Genomic DNA, 19,937 nt, shown 5'->3' with positions numbered 1-19,937 from the left:
AAATCCGCTTCAATGCATTTGTGAGGGTATTTACATGTCATGTTTGAAATGTATAAAACCTGTGTGTGTGTTTCTGCAGGGGTCCAGGGAGGCTTCAGCACAGGGAACAGCCATGGAGGGGGACTGTCTCAGCTGCATCAAGTACCTCATGTTCATCTTCAACTTCCTCATTTTTGTGAGTATATGCTGCTTGGTAACACTCCCACTGTCTGATGTCCTGATGTTCTGCTGTCTGATGTTCTGATGTTCTGCTGTCTAATGTTCTGCTGTCTGATGTTCTGATGTTCTGATGTCTGATGTTCTGCTGTCTGATGTTCTGATGTTCTGCTGTCTGATGTGCTGCTGTCTGATGTTCTGCTGTCTGATGTTCTGCTGTCTGATGTTCTGCTGTCTGATGTTCTGCTGTCTGATGTTCTGCTGTCTGATGTTCTGATGTCTGATGTTCTGCTGTCTGATGTTCTGCTGTCTGATGTTCTGATGTTCTGCTGTCTGATGTTCTGCTGTCTGATGTTCTGATGTCTGATGTTCTGCTGTCTGATGTTCTGATGTTCTGCTGTCTGATGTTCTGCTGTCTGATGTTCTGATGTTCTGCTGTCTGATGTTCTGCTGTCTGATGTTCTGATGTTCTGATGTTCTGCTGTCTGATGTTCTGCTGTCTGATGTTCTGATGTTCTGCTGTCTGATGTTCTGCTGTCTGATGTTCTGATGTTCTGCTGTCTGATGTTCTGATGTTCTGATGTTCTGCTGTCTGATGTTCTGCTGTCTGATGTTCTGATGTTCTGTTGTCTGATGTTCTGCTGTCTGATGTTCTGCTGTCTGATGTTCTGATGTTCTGATGTTCTGCTGTCTGATGTTCTGCTGTCTGATGTTCTGCTGTCTGATGTTCTGATGTTCTGATGTTCTGCTGTCTGATGTTCTGCTGTCTGATGTTCTGCTGTCTGATGTTCTGCTGTCTGATGTTCTGCTGTCTGATGTTCTGATGTTCTGATGTTCTGCTGTCTGATGTTCTGCTGTCTGATGTTCTGCTGTCTGATGTTCTGCTGTCTGATGTTCTGATGTTCTGCTGTCTGATGTTCTGCTGTCTGATGTTCTGATGTCTGATGTTCTGCTGTCTGATGTTCTGATGTTCTGATGTTCTGCTGTCTGATGTTCTGCTGTCTGATGTTCTGATGTTCTGATGTTCTGCTGTCTGATGTTCTGCTGTCTGATGTTCTGATGTCTGATGTTCTGCTGTCTGATGTTCTGATGTTCTGCTGTCTGATGTTCTGATGTTCTGCTGTCTGATGTTCTGCTGTCTGATGTTCTGATCTCTGATGTTCTGCTGTTTGATGTTCTGATGTTCTGCTGTCTGATGTTCTGCTGTCTGATGTTCTGCTGTCTGATGTTCTGCTGTCTGATGTTCTGCTGTCTGATGTTCTGCTGTCTGATGTTCTGATGTTCTGCTGTCTGATGTTCTGCTGTCTGATCTCTGATGTTCTGCTGTCTGATGTTCTGATGTTCTGATGTCTGATGCTCTGATGTTCTGATGTTCTGCTGTCTGATGTTCTGCTGTCTGATATTCTGCTGTCTGATGTTCTGCTGTCTGATGTTCTGCTGTCTGATGTTCTGCTGTCTGATGTTCTGTTGTTCTGATGTTCTGCTGTCTGATGTTCTGCTGTCTGATGTTCTGATGTTCTGATGTTCTGCTGTCTGATGTTCTGCTGTCTGATGTTCTGCTGTCTGATGTTCTGATGTTCTGCTGTCTGATGTTCTGATGTCTGATGCTCTGATGTTCTGATGTTCTGCTGTCTGATGTTCTGCTGTCTGATATTCTGCTGTCTGATGTTCTGCTGTCTGATGTTCTGCTGTCTGATGTTCTGTTGTTCTGATGTTCTGCTGTCTGATGTTCTGCTGTCTGATGTTCTGCTGTCTGATGTTCTGCTGTCTGATGTTCTGCTGTCTGATGTTCTGATGTTCTGCTGTCTGATGTTCTGATGTTCTGCTGTCTGATGTTCTACTGTCTGCTGTTCTGATGTCTGATGTTCTGCTGTCTGATGTTCTGCTGTCTGATGTTCTGCTGTCTGATGTTCTGCTGTCTGATGTTCTGTTGTCTTATGTTCTGATGTTCTGCTGTCTGATGTTCTGATGTCTGATGTCCTGATGTCTGATGTTCTGCTGTCTGATGTTCTGCTGTCTGATGTTCTGCTGTCTGATGTCCTGATGTCTGATGTTCTGCTGTCTGATGTCCTGATGTTCTGCTGTCTGATGTTCTGATGTTCTGATGTTCTGCTGTCTGATGTTCTGCTGTCTGATGTTCTGATGTTCTGATGTCTGATGTCCTGCTGTCTGATGTCTGATGTTCTGCTGTCTGATGTTCTGATGTTCTGCTGTCTGATGTTCTGCTGTCTGATGTTCTGATGTCTGATGTTCTGCTGTCTGATGTTCTGATGTTCTGATGTTCTGCTGTCTGATGTTCTGCTGTCTGATGTTCTGATGTTCTGATGTTCTGCTGTCTGATGTTCTGCTGTCTGATGTTCTGATGTCTGATGTTCTGCTGTCTGATGTTCTGATGTTCTGCTGTCTGATGTTCTGATGTTCTGCTGTCTGATGTTCTGCTGTCTGATGTTCTGATCTCTGATGTTCTGCTGTTTGATGTTCTGATGTTCTGCTGTCTGATGTTCTGCTGTCTGATGTTCTGCTGTCTGATGTTCTGCTGTCTGATGTTCTGCTGTCTGATGTTCTGCTGTCTGATGTTCTGATGTTCTGATGTTCTGCTGTCTGATGTTCTGCTGTCTGATCTCTGATGTTCTGCTGTCTGATGTTCTGATGTTCTGATGTCTGATGCTCTGATGTTCTGATGTTCTGCTGTCTGATGTTCTGCTGTCTGATATTCTGCTGTCTGATGTTCTGCTGTCTGATGTTCTGCTGTCTGATGTTCTGCTGTCTGATGTTCTGTTGTTCTGATGTTCTGCTGTCTGATGTTCTGCTGTCTGATGTTCTGATGTTCTGATGTTCTGCTGTCTGATGTTCTGCTGTCTGATGTTCTGCTGTCTGATGTTCTGATGTTCTGCTGTCTGATGTTCTGATGTCTGATGCTCTGATGTTCTGATGTTCTGCTGTCTGATGTTCTGCTGTCTGATATTCTGCTGTCTGATGTTCTGCTGTCTGATGTTCTGCTGTCTGATGTTCTGCTGTCTGATGTTCTGATGTTCTGCTGTCTGATGTTCTGATGTTCTGCTGTCTGATGTTCTACTGTCTGCTGTTCTGATGTCTGATGTTCTGCTGTCTGATGTTCTGCTGTCTGATGTTCTGCTGTCTGATGTTCTGCTGTCTGATGTTCTGTTGTCTTATGTTCTGATGTTCTGCTGTCTGATGTTCTGATGTCTGATGTCCTGATGTCTGATGTTCTGCTGTCTGATGTTCTGCTGTCTGATGTTCTGCTGTCTGATGTCCTGATGTCTGATGTTCTGCTGTCTGATGTCCTGATGTTCTGCTGTCTGATGTTCTGATGTTCTGATGTTCTGCTGTCTGATGTTCTGCTGTCTGATGTTCTGATGTTCTGATGTCTGATGTCCTGCTGTCTGATGTCTGATGTTCTGCTGTCTGATGTTCTGATGTTCTGCTGTCTGATGTTCTGCTGTCTGATGTTCTGCTGTCTGATGTTCTGATGTTTGATGTTCTGCTGTCTGATGTTCTGCTGTCTGATGTTCTGATGTTTGATGTTCTGCTGTCTGATGTCCTGATGTCTGATGTTCTGCTGTCTGATGTCCTGATGTTCTGCTGTCTGATGTTCTGCTGTCTGATGTTCTGATGTTCTGCTGTCTGATGTTCTACTGTCTGATGTTCTGATGTTCTGTTGTCTGATGTTCTGATGTTCTGCTGTCTGATGTTCTGCTGTCTGATGTTCTGCTGTCTGATGTTCTGCTGTCTGATGTTCTGATGTCTGATGTTCTGATGTTCTGCTGTCTGATGTTCTGCTGTCTGATATTCTGATGTTCTGCTGTCTGATGTTCTACTGTCTGATGTTCTGATGTTCTGCTGTCTGATGTTCTGCTGTCTGATGTTCTGCTGTCTGATGTTCTGATGTTCTGCTGACTTATGTTCTGCTGACTTATGTTCTGCTGTCTGATGTTCTGCTGTCTGATGTTCTGCTGTCTGATGTTCTGCTGTCTGATGTTCTACTGTCTGATGTTCTGATGTTCTGATGTTCTGCTGTCTGATGTTCTGATGTTCTGCTGTTTGATGTTCTGCTGTCTGATGTTCTGCTGTCTGATGTTCTGCTGTCTGATGTTCTGATGTTCTGCTGTCTGATGTTCTGCTGTCTGATGTTCTGATGTTCTGCTGTCTGATGTTCTGCTGTCTGATGTTCTGCTGTCTGATGTTCTGCTGTTTGATGTTCTGCTGTCTGATGTTCTGATGTTTGATGTTCTGCTGTCTGATGTTCTGCTGTCTGATGTTCTGCTGTCTGATGTTCTGCTGACTCATGTTCTGCTGTCTGATGTTCTGCTGTCTGATGTTCTGATGTTCTGCTGTCTGATGTTCTGCTGTCTGATGTTCTGCTGTCTGATGCTACACTGAACAAAAATATAAACGCAACATGTAAAGTGTTGGTCCGATGTTTCATCAGCTAAAATAAAAAAAATCCCAGAAATGTTCCATACGCACAAAAAGCTTATTTCTCTCAAATTTTGTGCACAAATTAGTTTACATCCCTGTTAGTGAGTATTTCTCCTTTGCCAAGATAATCCATCCACCTGTCTATGCTTGAGTGACAAGCATCATCACCTTGAGCACGGGATATGTCGTTATAGCCTCTCCCAGTTAAATCAGACATCTACTTCCTACTATACTTCCTACTTCCTGGCTGTACTCTGTTCCGATTGGCTGCATGTGTGTCTCTCCTATTCTGATTGGCTCCCTCTCTCTGTGTGTGTGTGTGTGGTCCAGTTAGGAGGCTCCTTCCTGCTTGGTGTGGGTGTGTGGGTACTGGTGGACCCTATGGGCTTCAGGGAGATGGTAGCAGCCAACCCTCTGCTCTTCACTGGGGTCTACATCATCCTGGCCATGGGGGCGATGCTCTTCCTCCTCGGCTTCCTGGGCTGCTGCGGAGCCATCCGGGAGAACAAGAGTCTGCTGCTCTTTGTAGGTTCAGAGTGTTATAATAGGGCTATTAAACATACCTGGGCTGCTGCTCTTTGTAAGTCAACTACTCTACGTTATGATTGGTTAGCGCTCTTGGGCTTGTCAGCATGTACCATTACACAAAGCAGTGCTGGTAATTGGATATCGCTGATAGGCTACGTGACAACCAATCAGGTGACAACTATGTCCCTTCTGAGCCGTCATCCCGTCTACACTAATCATTATGGTTGTCTATATAGATGTCTCAGCTGGTAACTTGGAGCACGGTGCTGGGAAACGCTGGGGTTCTTCAGGAAGTACAACGATATAAGGAACAGTGCCACCTAGTGGACTAAATGAGGTTGTGTTAACTATTGGTCACTGAAACAGAAGAGGCCTTTGACTTATATATATATTTTTTTATTTAACCTTTATTTAACTAGGCAAGTCAGTTAAGAACACATTCTTATTTTCAATGACGGCCTAGGAACAGTGGGTGAACTGCCTCGTTCAGAGGCAGAACGACAGATGTTTACCTCGTCAGCTCGGGGGATCCGATCTCTCTGTCTGTATATTGAGTTTTATTCATGAGGTTCCATATGTTAGCATCCATTTTGTATTTTTTTTAATCTAAAGTGGTTAGTGAATGGAGTCAATATTCTGATTGTCCCTCTCGTCTCTCTCCCTCTCCTCAGTTCTTCATGCTCATCCTGGTCATCTTCCTGGCAGAGTTGGCAGCAGCCATCTTGGCCTTCGTATTCCGGGAGCATGTGAGTGTTTTCTCTGTTTCTCTCTCTGATTGGAATCAGGTAACGTTATTAGGACGTTACGCCCGTATTAGGACAGAGTGTACCTCCACTATCAGGCATCAGTCCCAGATATTACCATGACATGCTGACCAGACCAGACACGTCGCGTGCGCGAGCGTCTCAAAATAAATGTAGAAATCCATGTTATTCAGTTATTGCACCCACACTGCTCGCGCGCGCCAACGAGCGTCTGCGATGCCAAGGGCTAAAATAGATGTCGTTCCTATTTCTGACGCAGATCGCGCTGCAAGTCCTGCCTCTCCCATCTCCTCATTGGTTTGTAGAAGCAGGTACCCACGTGCCATCTCCTCATTGGTTTATAGAAGCAGGTACCCACGTGCCATCTCCTCATTGGTTTATAGAAGCAGGTACCCACGTGCCATCTCCTCATTGGTTATACCCACGTGGGTGATAGAAAGACGAACTGTTTTGCCGGTAGTCGTGGTAATACTATGAAAGTTTAGATGCGATCACCATATAATTTAAACGATGGAAGGAGGAGAGATGACTAGAAACGATTCGCTTGTCCGTTTTATGTGTGGATTAATTGTCGGAGAAGAGATCCTTGTGCATTTCAGGTAAAATAACAACTCAATGTTTATATCCCAGGATAAATTAGCTAGCAACAGCAAGCTGGCTAAATAGGACAAATTAACGTTAGCTAGCAAGAGCAAGCTAACTAGCTAAATTACCATACATGTTTAATGCTTTTCAACCTGTCCCCAAATTAATGTCATTGGTTCAGAGTTTGTTTTGATATTTTAACCTGCGTGTGGTGATCGCGTTTGGTGTGGGGCGGGGAAATAAATTTATGCACGATAGCGCACGCGCGCAGCCGGTTTGGGCAAGGTGTGAGGGATGCCTTTAATGGGGTTGTCAAACAAACCCGCCATGGAGAATTTTTACTGAAAGTTTATCGAGGAATCAGCTACCACAGGGAAACAGTACCGTGGCGTTGTTACAGTAACGGGCTTGTCCAAACAAACTCTCCGTAAAGCACCCGGTAACGATTATCAATTAGCATCGGGCCAAAGGTATCAAGACGATTAGAGGTTGCCATGGTTTTAAAAGGACGTCTGAACTATTCGGGTAGAATCCTAAAGACACACGCTTCTTTATCGTGCAGCTCACCAGAGAGAAGTTCACCAGAGATCTGAAGAGACACTACCAGGGACACAACAATACGGACGTCTTCACCTCCACCTGGAACGCCCTCATGACCACCGTAAGACTCCCGTCAGGGGCCACGGATCCAGAGACGGTCCACTCTGTCCATTATTAGTGTCAGCCTCATTTCTGTCTGTATAGAACATCACTGTACAGTACTAGTCTACCATGTCTCTCTGTCTGTATGGAACATCACTGTACAGTACTAGTCTACCATGTCTCTCTGTCTGTATAGAACATCACTATACAGTACTAGTCTACCATGTCTCTCTGTCTGTATAGAACATCACTATACAGTACTAGTCTACCATGTCTCTCTGTATAGAACATCACTATACAGTACTAGTCTACCATGTCTCTCTGTCTGTATAGAACATCACTATACAGTACTAGTCTACCATGTCTCTCTGTCTGTATAGAACATCACTATACAGTACTAGTCTACCATGTCTCTCTGTCTGTATAGAACATCACTATACAGTACTAGTCTACCATGTCTCTCTGTATAGAACATCACTATACAGTACTAGTCTACCATGTCTCTCTGTCTGTATAGAACATCACTATACAGTACTAGTCTACCATGTCTCTCTGTCTGTATAGAACATCACTATACAGTACTAGTCTACCATGTCTCTCTGTCTGTATAGAACATCACTATACAGTACTAGTCTACCATGTCTCTCTGTATAGAACATCACTATACAGTACTAGTCTACCATGTCTCTCTGTCTGTATAGAACATCACTATACAGTACTAGTCTACCATGTCTCTCTGTCTGTATAGAACATCACTATACAGTACTAATCTACCATGTCTCTCTGTCTGTATAGAACATCACTACACAGTACTAGTCTACCATGTCTCTCTGTCTGTATAGAACATCACTATACAGTACTAGTCTACCATGTCTCTCTGTCTGTATAGAACATCACTATACAGTACTAGTCTACCATGTCTCTCTGTATAGAACATCACTATACAGTACTAGTCTACCATGTCTCTCTGTCTGTATGGAACATCACTATACAGTACTAGTCTACCATGTCTCTCTGTCTGTATAGAACATCACTATACACTACTAGTCTACCATGTCTCTCTGTATAGAACATCACTATACAGTACTAGTCTACCATGTCTCTCTGTCTGTATAGTTTGACTGCTGTGGGGTGAACAGCCCGGATGACTTTGAGGAGAGCCTGTTCAGGCTCCTCAGCCCAGACAAGATGGTTCCTGGCGTGTGTTGCCAGGGCAACGGTCACCCTGGAGATGCGGTGGATGACCTCAGCAGGGACGAGTGTCAGAGGGGAAGCATGGAGCTCCGCTACAACAAGGTAACAAGAAACCTGCCTGCCTGCCTGTCTGTCTGTCTGTCTGTCTGTCTGTCTGTCTGTCTCTGTCTTAGGGTCTGTCTGTCTGTCTGTCTGTCTGTCTGTCTGTCTGTCTCTGTCTTAGGGTCTGTCTGTCTGTCTGTCTGTCTGTCTGTCTGTCTGTCTGTCTCTGTCTTAGGGTCTGTCTGTCTGTCTGTCTGTCTGTCTGTCTGTCTGTCTGTCTGTCTGCCTTAGGGTCTGTCTGTCTGTCTGTCTGTCTGTCTGTCTGTCTGTCTGTCTGTCTTAGGGTCTGTCTGTCTGTCTGTCTGTCTGTCTGTCTGTCTGTCTGTCTGTCTGTCTGTCTGTCTGTCTGTCTGTCTTAGGGTCTGTCTGTCTGTCTCTGTCTGTCTCTGTCTGTCTGTCTGTCTGTCTGTCTGTCTGTCTGTCTGTCTGTCTGTCCTGTGTGTGTGTGTGTGTGTGTGTGTGTGTGTGTGTGTGTGTGTGTGTGTGTGTGTGTGTGTGTGTGTGTGTGTGTGTGTGTGTGTGTGTGTGTGTGTGTGTGTTAGGGTGTGTCTGTCTGTCTGTCTGTCTGTCTGTGTACATCTGTGTGTTTGTCTGTGTGTGTGTGTATTTGCGTGCATTTCTGGGATTTCTGTTTGTTTACAATGCTTCAGAAGTGTTAGTTTTCCAATGTGGTGAACATGAAATGTGACGCCAGCAGGACCTGCTATTCACTATATTACAGTAGTCTTGGAACCAGGTCTGGCATGCTTTGGCTCCTCAATATTACAGTAGTCTTGGAACCAGGTCTGGCATGCTTTGGCTCCTCAATATTACAGTAGTCTTGGAACCAGGTCTGGCATGCTTTGGCTCCTCAATATTACAGTAGTCTTGGAACCAGGTCTGGCATGCTTTGGCTCCTCAATATTACAGTAGTCTTGGAACCAGGTCTGGCATGCTTTGGCTCCTCAATATTACAGTAGTCTTGGAACCAGGTCTGGCATGCTTTGGCTCCTCAATATTACAGTAGTCTTGGAACCAGGTCTGGCATGCTTTGGCTCCTCAATATTACCGTAGTCTTGGAACCAGGTCTTGCATGCTTTGGCTCTTCAATATTACAGTAGTCTTGGAACCAGGTCTGGCATGCTTTGGCTCCTCAATATTACAGTAGTCTTGGAACCAGGTCTGGCATGCTTTGTCTCCTCAATATTACCGTAGTCTTGGAACCAGGTCTGGCATGCTTTGTCTCCTCAATATTACAGTAGTCTTGGAACCAGGTCTGGCATGCTTTGTCTCCTCAATATTACAGTAGTCTTGGAACCAGGTCTGGCATGCTTTGGCTCCTCAATATTACAGTAGTCTTTAATGTATAGTATTATATATACTGTTTCTCTAATGCTCATGTTTCTCTCTGTCTCTCTCTCTGTCTCTCTGTCTCTCTGTCTCTCTGTCTCTCTGTCTCTCTGTCTCTCTGTCTCTCTGTCTCTGTCTCTGTCTCTGTCTCTGTCTCTGTCTCTGTCTCTCTCCAGGGTTGTTACTCAGCAGTGGTGGACTATTTTGAGACGTATATCTACATGGCAGGAGCTCTGGCCATTGTCGTCTTGACGATTGAAGTACGTTCTCAAGGGCTTCTCTTGGTCTTGTAGAGCAGGTCCATCTTTAGTCCTTTATTTTTTTCTCTCCAGGATTATTGTTAGTTAGATTGCCAGGCATTTCCTAATAATAAGACCCACCAGTGGTGTCTACAATGTGCTGTACATTTACTGCAAGAAGTGTGGAATGAGGCCATCTAGTGGGCAGAAGTGGAATGACCTAACAGTCAATGTTACTATAGACCAGGACAGTAGATCTCCAGGAAGAGGGTTGGACTGATAACCTACAGGACAGTAGATCTCCAGGAAGAGGGTTGGAGTGTAAACCAACAGGACAGTAGATCTCCAGGAAGAGGGTTGGACTGATAACCTACAGGACAGTAGATCTCCAGGAAGAGGGTTGGACTGATAACCTACAGGACAGTAGATCTCCAGGAAGAGGGTTGGACTGATAACCTACAGGACAGTAGATCTCCAGGACGAGGGTTGGACTGATAACCTACAGGACAGTAGATCTCCAGGAAGAGGGTTGGACTGATAACCTACAGGACAGTAGATCTCCAGGAAGAGGGTTGGGCTGATAACCTATAGGACAGTAGATCTCCAGGAAGAGGGTTGGACTGATAACCTACAGGACAGTAGATCTCCAGGAAGAGGGTTGGACTGATAACCTACAGGACAGTAGATCTCCAGGAAGAGGGTTGGACTGATAACCTACAGGACAGTAGATCTCCAGGAAGAGGGTTGGACTGATAACCTACAGGACAGTAGATCTCCAGGAAGAGGGTTGGACTGATAACCTACAGGACAGTAGATCTCCAGGAAGAGGGTTGGGCTGATAACCTATAGGACAGTAGATCTCCAGGAAGAGGGTTGGACTGATAACCTACAGGACAGTAGATCTCCAGGAAGAGGGTTGGACTGATAACCTACAGGACAGTAGATCTCCAGGAAGAGGGTTGGACTGATAACCTACAGGACAGTAGATCTCCAGGAAGAGGGTTGGACTGATAACCTACAGGACAGTAGATCTCCAGGAAGAGGGTTGGGCTGATAACCTATAGGACAGTAGATCTCCAGGAAGAGGGTTGGACTGATAACCTACAGGACAGTAGATCTCCAGGAAGAGGGTTGGACTGATAACCTACAGGACAGTAGATCTCCAGGAAGAGGGTTGGACTGATAACCTACAGGACAGTAGATCTCCAGGAAGAGGGTTGGACTGATAACCTACAGGACAGTAGATCTCCAGGAAGAGGGTTGGACTGATAACCTACAGGACAGTAGATCTCCAGGAAGAGGGTTGGACTGATAACCTACAGGACAGTAGATCTCCAGGAAGAGGGTTGGACTGATAACCTACAGGACAGTAGATCTCCAGGAAGAGGGTTGGACTGATAACCTACAGGACAGTAGATCTCCAGGAAGAGGGTTGGACTGATAACCTACAGGACAGTAGATCTCCAGGAAAAGGGTTGGACTGATAACCTACAGGACACTAGATCTCCAGGAAGAGGGTTGGACTGATAACCTATAGGACAGTAGATCTCCAGGAAGAGGGTTGGACTGATAACCTACAGGACAGTAGATCTCCAGGAAGAGGGTTGGACTGATAACCTACAGGACAGTAGATCTCCAGGAAGAGGGTTGGGCTGATAACCTACAGGACAGTAGATCTCCAGGAAAAGGGTTGGGCTGATAACCTACAGGACAGTAGATCTCCAGGAAGAGGGTTGGACTGATAACCTACAGGACAGTAGATCTCCAGGAAGAGGGTTGGACTGATAACCTACAGGACAGTAGATCTCCAGGAAGAGGGTTGGACTGATAACCTACAGGACAGTAGATCTCCAGGAAGAGGGTTGGACTGATAACCTACAGGACAGTAGATCTCCAGGAAGAGGGTTGGACTGATAACCTACAGGACAGTAGATCTCCAGGAAGAGGGTTGGACTGATAACCTACAGGACAGTAGATCTCCAGGAAGAGGGTTGGACTGATAACCTACAGGACAGTAGATCTCCAGGAAGAGGGTTGGACTGATAACCTACAGGACAGTAGATCTCCAGGAAGAGGGTTGGACTGATAACCTACAGGACAGTAGATCTCCAGGAAGAGGGTTGGACTGATAACCTACAGGACAGTAGATCTCCAGGAAGAGGGTTGGACTGATAACCTACAGGACAGTAGATCTCCAGGAAGAGGGTTGGACTGATAACCTACAGGACAGTAGATCTCCAGGAAGAGGGTTGGACTGATAACCTACAGGACAGTAGATCTCCAGGAAGAGGGTTGGACTGATAACCTACAGGACAGTAGATCTCCAGGAAGAGGGTTGGACTGATAACCTACAGGACAGTAGATCTCCAGGAAGAGGGTTGGACTGATAACCTACAGGACAGTAGATCTCCAGGAAGAGGGTTGGGCTGATAACCTACAGGACAGTAGATCTCCAGGAAAAGGGTTGGACTGATAACCTACAGGACAGTAGATCTCCAGGAAGAGGGTTGGACTGAAAACCTACAGGACAGTAGATCTCCAGGAAGAGGGTTGGACTGAAAACCTACAGGACAGTAGATCTCCAGGAAGAGGGTTGGACTGATAACCTACAGGACAGTAGATCTCCAGGAAGAGGGTTGGACTGATAACCTACAGGACAGTAGATCTCCAGGAAGAGGGTTGGACTGATAACCTACAGGACAGTAGATCTCCAGGAAGAGGGTTGGACTGATAACCTACAGGACAGTAGATCTCCAGGAAGAGGGTTGGACTGATAACCTACAGGACAGTAGATCTCCAGGAAGAGGGTTGGACTGATAACCTACAGGACAGTAGATCTCCAGGAAGAGGGTTGGACTGATAACCTACAGGACAGTAGATCTCCAGGAAGAGGGTTGGACTGATAACCTACAGGACAGTAGATCTCCAGGAAGAGGGTTGGACTGATAACCTACAGGACAGTAGATCTCCAGGAAGAGGGTTGGACTGATAACCTACAGGACAGTAGATCTCCAGGAAGAGGGTTGGACTGATAACCTACAGGACAGTAGATCTCCAGGAAGAGGGTTGGACTGATAACCTACAGGACAGTAGATCTCCAGGAAGAGGGTTGGACTGATAACCTACAGGACAGTAGATCTCCAGGAAGAGGGTTGGACTGATAACCTACAGGACAGTAGATCTCCAGGAAGAGGGTTGGACTGATAACCTACAGGACAGTAGATCTCCAGGAAAAGGGTTGGACTGATAACCTACAGGACAGTAGATCTCCAGGAAGAGGGTTGGACTGATAACCTACAGGACAGTAGATCTCCAGGAAGAGGGTTGAGCTGATAACCTACAGGACAGTAGATCTCCAGGAAGAGGGTTGGACTGATAACCTACAGGACAGTAGATCTCCAGGAAGAGGGTTGGACTGATAACCTACAGGACAGTAGATCTCCAGGAAGAGGGTTGGACTGATAACCTACAGGACAGTAGATCTCCAGGAAGAGGGTTGGACTGATAACCTACAGGACAGTAGATCTCCAGGAAGAGGGTTGGACTGATAACCTACAGGACAGTAGATCTCCAGGAAGAGGGTTGGACTGATAACCTACAGGACAGTAGATCTCCAGGAAGAGGGTTGGACTGATAACCTACAGGACAGTAGATCTCCAGGAAGAGGGTTGGACTGATAACCTACAGGACAGTAGATCTCCAGGAAGAGGGTTGGACTGATAACCTACAGGACAGTAGATCTCCAGGAAGAGGGTTGGACTGATAACCTACAGGACAGTAGATCTCCAGGAAGAGGGTTGGACTGATAACCTACAGGACAGTAGATCTCCAGGAAGAGGGTTGGACTGATAACCTACAGGACAGTAGATCTCCAGGAAGAGGGTTGGACTGATAACCTACAGGACAGTAGATCTCCAGGAAAAGGGTTGGACTGATAACCTACAGGACAGTAGATCTCCAGGAAGAGGGTTGGACTGATAACCTACAGGACAGTAGATCTCCAGGAAGAGGGTTGAGCTGATAACCTACAGGACAGTAGATCTCCAGGAAGAGGGTTGGACTGATAACCTACAGGACAGTAGATCTCCAGGAAGAGGGTTGGACTGATAACCTACAGGACAGTAGATCTCCAGGAAGAGGGTTGGACTGATAACCTACAGGACAGTAGATCTCCAGGAAGAGGGTTGGACTGATAACCTACAGGACAGTAGATCTCCAGGAAGAGGGTTGGACTGATAACCTACAGGACAGTAGATCTCCAGGAAGAGGGTTGGACTGATAACCTACAGGACAGTAGATCTCCAGGACGAGGGATGGACTGATAACCTACAGGACAGTAGATCTCCAGGAAGAGGGTTGGACTGATAACCTACAGGACAGTAGATCTCCAGGAAGAGGGTTGGACTGATAACCTACAGGACAGTAGATCTCCAGGAAGAGGGTTGGACTGATAACCTACAGGACAGTAGATCTCCAGGAAGAGGGTTGGACTGATAACCTACAGGACAGTAGATCTCCAGGAAGAGGGTTGGACTGATAACCTACAGGACAGTAGATCTCCAGGAAAAGGGTTGGACTGATAACCTACAGGACAGTAGATCTCCAGGAAGAGGGTTGGACTGATAACCTACAGGACAGTAGATCTCCAGGAAGAGGGTTGGGCTGATAACCTACAGGACAGTAGATCTCCAGGAAGAGGGTTGGGCTGATAACCTACAGGACAGTAGATCTCCAGGAAGAGGGTTGGACTGATAACCTACAGGACAGTAGATCTCCAGGAAGAGGGTTGGGCTGATAACCTACAGGACAGTAGATCTCCAGGAAGAGGGTTGGACTGATAACCTACAGGACAGTAGATCTCCAGGAAGAGGGTTGGGCTGATAACCTACAGGACAGTAGATCTCCAGGAAGAGGGTTGGACTGATAACCCACAGGACAGTAGATCTCCAGGAAGAGGGTTGGATTGATAACCTACAGGACAGTAGATCTCCAGGAAGAGGGTTGGACAGCCCTGCTATGGAAGATACAGTATTGGCCTTCTTTCCCTGCTATACTGTGGATTCAATCCCTCTAACTGTTAGTTTGAGCTCAGCAGTGAGTCATCTAGCTACCATGTTAGCCAATAGGGACAATACATTGCAGTGATCCTCCTAACCCTTCCTTAACTGTCTCCCCTTGTTCTCTCAGCTGTTTGCCATGGTGTTTGCCATGTGTCTGTTCAGAGGAATCGACCAGTAACCCTGACAACACACACAACCCCCAGGAAGACACTCAACAAAGGGACATGGACTGACGAAGGAGAAGAGAGCCTGAAGATAACCACCTGTAGATTATACATCAGATGTTCGGAGAATAGAGACTGTAGATTATACATCAGATGTTAGGAGAATAGAGACTGTAGATTATACATCAGATGTTAGGAGAATAGAGACTGAAGAGAACCACCTGTAGATTAAACATCAGATGTTCGGAGAATAGAGACTGAATAGAACCACCTGTAGATTATAAATCAGATGTTAGGAGAATAGACACTGTAGATTATACATCAGATGTTAGGAGAATAGAGACTGTAGATTATACATCAGATGTTAGGAGAATAGAGACTGTAGATTATACATCAGATGTTCGGAGAATAGAGACTGTAGATTATACATCAGACTTTAGGAGAATAGAGACTGTAGATTATACATCAGATGTTCGGAGAATAGAGACTGTAGATTATACATCAGATGTTAGGAGAATAGAGACTGTAGATTATACATCAGATGTTAGGAGAATAGAGACTGTAGATTATACATCAGATGTTAGGAGAATAGAGACTGAAGAGAACCACCTGTAGATTATAAATCAGATGTTAGGAGAATAGAGACTGAAGAGAACCACCTGTATATTATAAATCAGATGTTAGGAGAATAGAGACTGTAGATTATACATCAGATGTTAGGAGAATAGAGACTGTAGATTATACATCAGATGTTAGGAGACTAGAGACTGTAGATTATACATCAGATGTTAGGAGAATAGAGACTGAAGAGAACCACCTGTAGATTATACATCAGATATTCGGAGAATAGAGACTGTAGATTATAAATCAGATGTTCGGAGAACAGAGACTGTAGATTATACATCAGATGTTAGGAGAATAGAGACTGTAGATTATACATCAGCTGTTAGGAGAATAGAGACTGTAGATTATACATCAGATGTTAGGAGAATAGAGACTGTAGATTATAAATCAGATGTTAGGAGAATAGAGACTGTAGATTATAAATCAGATGTTAGGAGAACAGAGACTGTAGATTATAAATCAGATGTTAGGAGAATAGAGACTGTAGATTATAAATCAGATGTTAGGAGAATAGAGACTGTAGATTATAAATCAGATGTTAGGAGAATAGAGACTGTAGATTATACATCAGATGTTAGGAGAATAGAGACTGTAGATTATAAATCAGATGTTAGGAGAATAGAGACTGTAGATTATACATCAGATGTTAGGAGAATAGAGACTGTAGATTATACATCAGATGTTAGGAGAATATAGCCTAGAGATAACCACTTTTAGATTATAAATCAGATGTTAGGAGAATAGGGACTAGAGGTAAACACTTGTAGATTATAAATAATATGTTAGGAGATTAGAGCCTAAAGATAACCACCTGTAGATTATAAATTAGATGTACAGTATTTGTCTTTTAATGTTTCAGGTTTGATGATAGGAGGACAGTGACTTGTACTTCACAGCTGGACCTCTGAGGTGCTGTTCAGGCCAGGACGTTGTAGACCAGGGCTGGGAGGTCAATTCTATTCCAAATCATAAATGTTCCACATTGAAAAGTAGAAAAAAAGGAGAATTGTAATTTCAGTTGTACTTCCTGAATTGACTGATTTGAAATGGAATTGAGCCCAACCCTGTTATAGACACACAGCGTGAAGAGACACCAGGAGTTACTGTAGCAGGACAGAAACATGCCCATGTCCCTCTGCACTGTTACATTAGTGCAGCACAGTCTGAACAGGAGTTACTGTAACAGGACAGAAACATGCCCATGTCCTCTACACTGTTACATTAGTGCAGCACAGTCTGAACAGGAGTTACTGTAGCAGGACAGAAACATGCCCATGTCCCTCTACACTGTTACATTAGTGCAGCACAGTCTGAACAGGAGTTACTGTAACAGGACAGAAACATGCCCATGTCCTCTGCACTGTTACATTAGTGCAGCACAGTCTGAACAGGAGTTACTGTAACAGGACAGAAACATGCCCATGTCCTCTGCACTGTTACATTAGTGCAGCACAGTCTGAACAGGAGTTACTGTAGCAGGACAGAAACATGCCCATGTCCCTCTGCACTGTTACATTAGTGCAGCACAGTCTGAACAGGAGTTACTGTAACAGGACAGAAACATGCCCATGTCCCTCTGCACTGTTACATTAGTGCAGCACAGTCTGAACAGGAGTTAAATGTAGCAGGACAGAAACATGCCCATGTCCCTCTGCACTGTTACATTAGTGCAGCACAGTCTGAACAGGAGTTAAATGTAGCAGGACAGAAACATGTCCATGTCCCTCTGCACTGTTACATTAGTGCAGCACAGTCTGAACAGGAGTTACTGTAGCAGGACAGAAACATGCCCATGTCCTCTGCACTGTTACATTAGTGCAGCACAGTCTGAACAGGAGTTACTGTAGCAGGACAGAAACATGCCCATGTCCTCTGCACTGTTACATTAGTGCAGCACAGTCTGAACAGGAGTTACTGTAGCAGGACAGAAACATGCCCATGTCCCTCTGCACTGTTACATTAGTGCAGCACAGTCTGAACAGGAGTTACTGTAACAGGACAGAAACATGCCCATGTCCTCTGCACTGTTACATTAGTGCAGCACAGTCTGAACAGGAGTTACTGTAGCAGGACAGAAACATGCCCATGTCCTCTACACTGTTACATTAGTGCAGCACAGTCTGAACAGGAGTTACTGTAGCAGGACAGAAACATGCCCATATCCCTCTGCACTGTTACATTAGTGCAGCACAGTCTGAACAGGAGTTACTGTAGCAGGACAGAAACATGCCCATGTCCTCTACACTGTTACATTAGTGCAGCACAGTCTGAACAGGAGTTACTGTAGCAGGACAGAAACATGCCCATGTCCTCTACACTGTTACATTAGTGCAGCACAGTCTGAACAGGAGTTACTGTAGCAGGACAGAAACATGCCCATGTCCCTCTGCACTGTTACATTAGTGCAGCACAGTCTGAACAGGAGTTACTGTAACAGGACAGAAACATGCCCATGTCCTCTACACTGTTACATTAGTGCAGCACAGTCTGAACAGGAGTTACTGTAGCAGGACAGAAACATGCCCATGTCCTCTGCACTGTTACATTAGTGCAGCACAGTCTGAACAGGAGTTACTGTAGCAGGACAGAAACATGCCCATGTCCTCTGCACTGTTACATTAGTGCAGCACAGTCTGAACAGGAGTTACTGTAACAGGACAGAAACATGCCCATGTCCCTCTGCACTGTTACATTAGTGCAGCACAGTCTGAACAGGAGTTACTGTAACAGGACAGAAACATGCCCATGTCCTCTACACTGTTACATTAGTGCAGCACAGTCTGAACAGGAGTTACTGTAGCAGGACAGAAACATGCCCATGTCCTCTGCACTGTTACATTAGTGCAGCACAGTCTGAACAGGAGTTACTGTAACAGGACAGAAACATGTCCATGTCCCTCTGCACTGTTACATTAGTGCAGCACAGTCTGAACAGGAGTTACTGTAGCAGGACAGAAACATGCCCATGTCCCTCTGCACTGTTACATTAGTGCAGCACAGTCTGAACAGGAGTTACTGTAACAGGACAGAAACATGCCCATGTCCCTCTGCACTGTTACATTAGTGCAGCACAGTCTGAACAGGAGTTACTGTAACAGGACAGAAACATGCCCATGTCCCTCTGCACTGTTACATTAGTGCAGCACAGTCTGACCAGGAGTTAAATGTATTGCACTGACAAAGCCTGAGTGCCAGTCTGTTTGTACTATCATGCCAACTCCCTGTCACACTGACCCTAGCCTGAGTGCCAGTGTGTTTGTACTATCATGCCAACTCCCTGTCACACTGACCCTAGCCTGAGTGCCAGTGTGTTTGTACTATCATGCCAACTCCCTGTCACACTGACCCAAGCCTGAGTGCCAGTATGTTTGTACTATCATGCCAACTCCCTGTCACACTGATCCTAGCCTGAGTGCCAGACTGTTTGTACTATCATGCCAACTCTCTGTCACACTGACCCTAGCCTGAGTGCCAGTCTGTTTGTGCTATCATGCCAACTCCCTGTCACACTGACCCTAGCCTGAGTGCCAGTCTGTTTGTACTATCATGCCAACTCCCTGTCACACTGACCCTAGCCTGAGTGCCAGTCTGTTTGTACTATCATGCCAACTCTCTGTCACACTGACCCTAGCCTGAGTGCCAGTCTGTTTGTGCTATCATGCCAACTCCCTGTCACACTGACCCTAGCCTGAGTGCCAGTCTGTTTGTACTATCATGCCAACTCCCTGTCACACTGACTCTAGCCTGGGTGCCAGTCTGTTTGTGCTATCATGCCAACTCCCTGTCACACTGACCCTAGCCTGAGTGCCAGTCTGTTTGTACTATCATGCCAACTCCCTGTCACACTGACCCTAGCCTGAGTGCCAGTTTGTTTGCGCTATCATGCCAACTCCCTGTCACACTGACTCTAGCCTGAGTGCCAGTTTGTTTGTACTATCATGCCAACTCCCTGTCACTCATTGTCACAATGAGCAATGAAGTTGGCAAGAACCCAAACAGATCTGGGATCAGGCTGTAGAAGGAGGCAACAGATCTGGGATCAGGCTGTAGAAGGAGGCAACAGATCTGGGATAAGGCTGTAGAAGGAGACAACAGATCTACCACTATATA

General features: G+C 45.5%; 1 protein-coding gene across 1 annotated transcript; it reads left to right on the top strand.

Moving 5' to 3' along the window:
* The first annotated feature begins 94 nt into the window (after nucleotides 1–94).
* On the top strand, nucleotides 95–15,217 carry LOC120038218 (tetraspanin-18-like). The gene is made up of 7 exons (XM_038984075.1): nucleotides 95–175; nucleotides 4,927–5,121; nucleotides 5,796–5,870; nucleotides 7,036–7,134; nucleotides 8,232–8,411; nucleotides 9,917–10,000; nucleotides 15,167–15,217. The coding sequence occupies exons 1-7, from the start codon at nucleotides 113–115 to the stop codon at nucleotides 15,215–15,217; spliced, it is 747 nt and encodes a 248-aa protein (XP_038840003.1). The 5' UTR covers nucleotides 95–112.
* Nucleotides 15,218–19,937: the final 4,720 nt, after the last annotated feature.

Source organism: Salvelinus namaycush, unplaced genomic scaffold (assembly GCF_016432855.1).
Source record: "Salvelinus namaycush isolate Seneca unplaced genomic scaffold, SaNama_1.0 Scaffold2106, whole genome shotgun sequence".
In the NCBI taxonomy this organism is placed as follows: domain Eukaryota; kingdom Metazoa; phylum Chordata; class Actinopteri; order Salmoniformes; family Salmonidae; genus Salvelinus; species Salvelinus namaycush.
This window is presented reverse-complemented; position numbering and strand designations above follow the sequence as displayed.

Excerpts from the sequence above, each read along its gene's own strand:
- LOC120038218 (XM_038984075.1), top strand. The coding sequence starts at position 113 with ATGGAGGGGGACTGTCTCAGCTGCATCAAGTACCTCATGTTCATCTTC. Across the intron at positions 8,412-9,916 it reads TGGAGCTCCGCTACAACAAG|GGTTGTTACTCAGCAGTGGT; the intron begins GTAACAAGAAAC and ends GTCTCTCTCCAG. Across the intron at positions 10,001-15,166 it reads TTGTCGTCTTGACGATTGAA|CTGTTTGCCATGGTGTTTGC; the intron begins GTACGTTCTCAA and ends TTGTTCTCTCAG.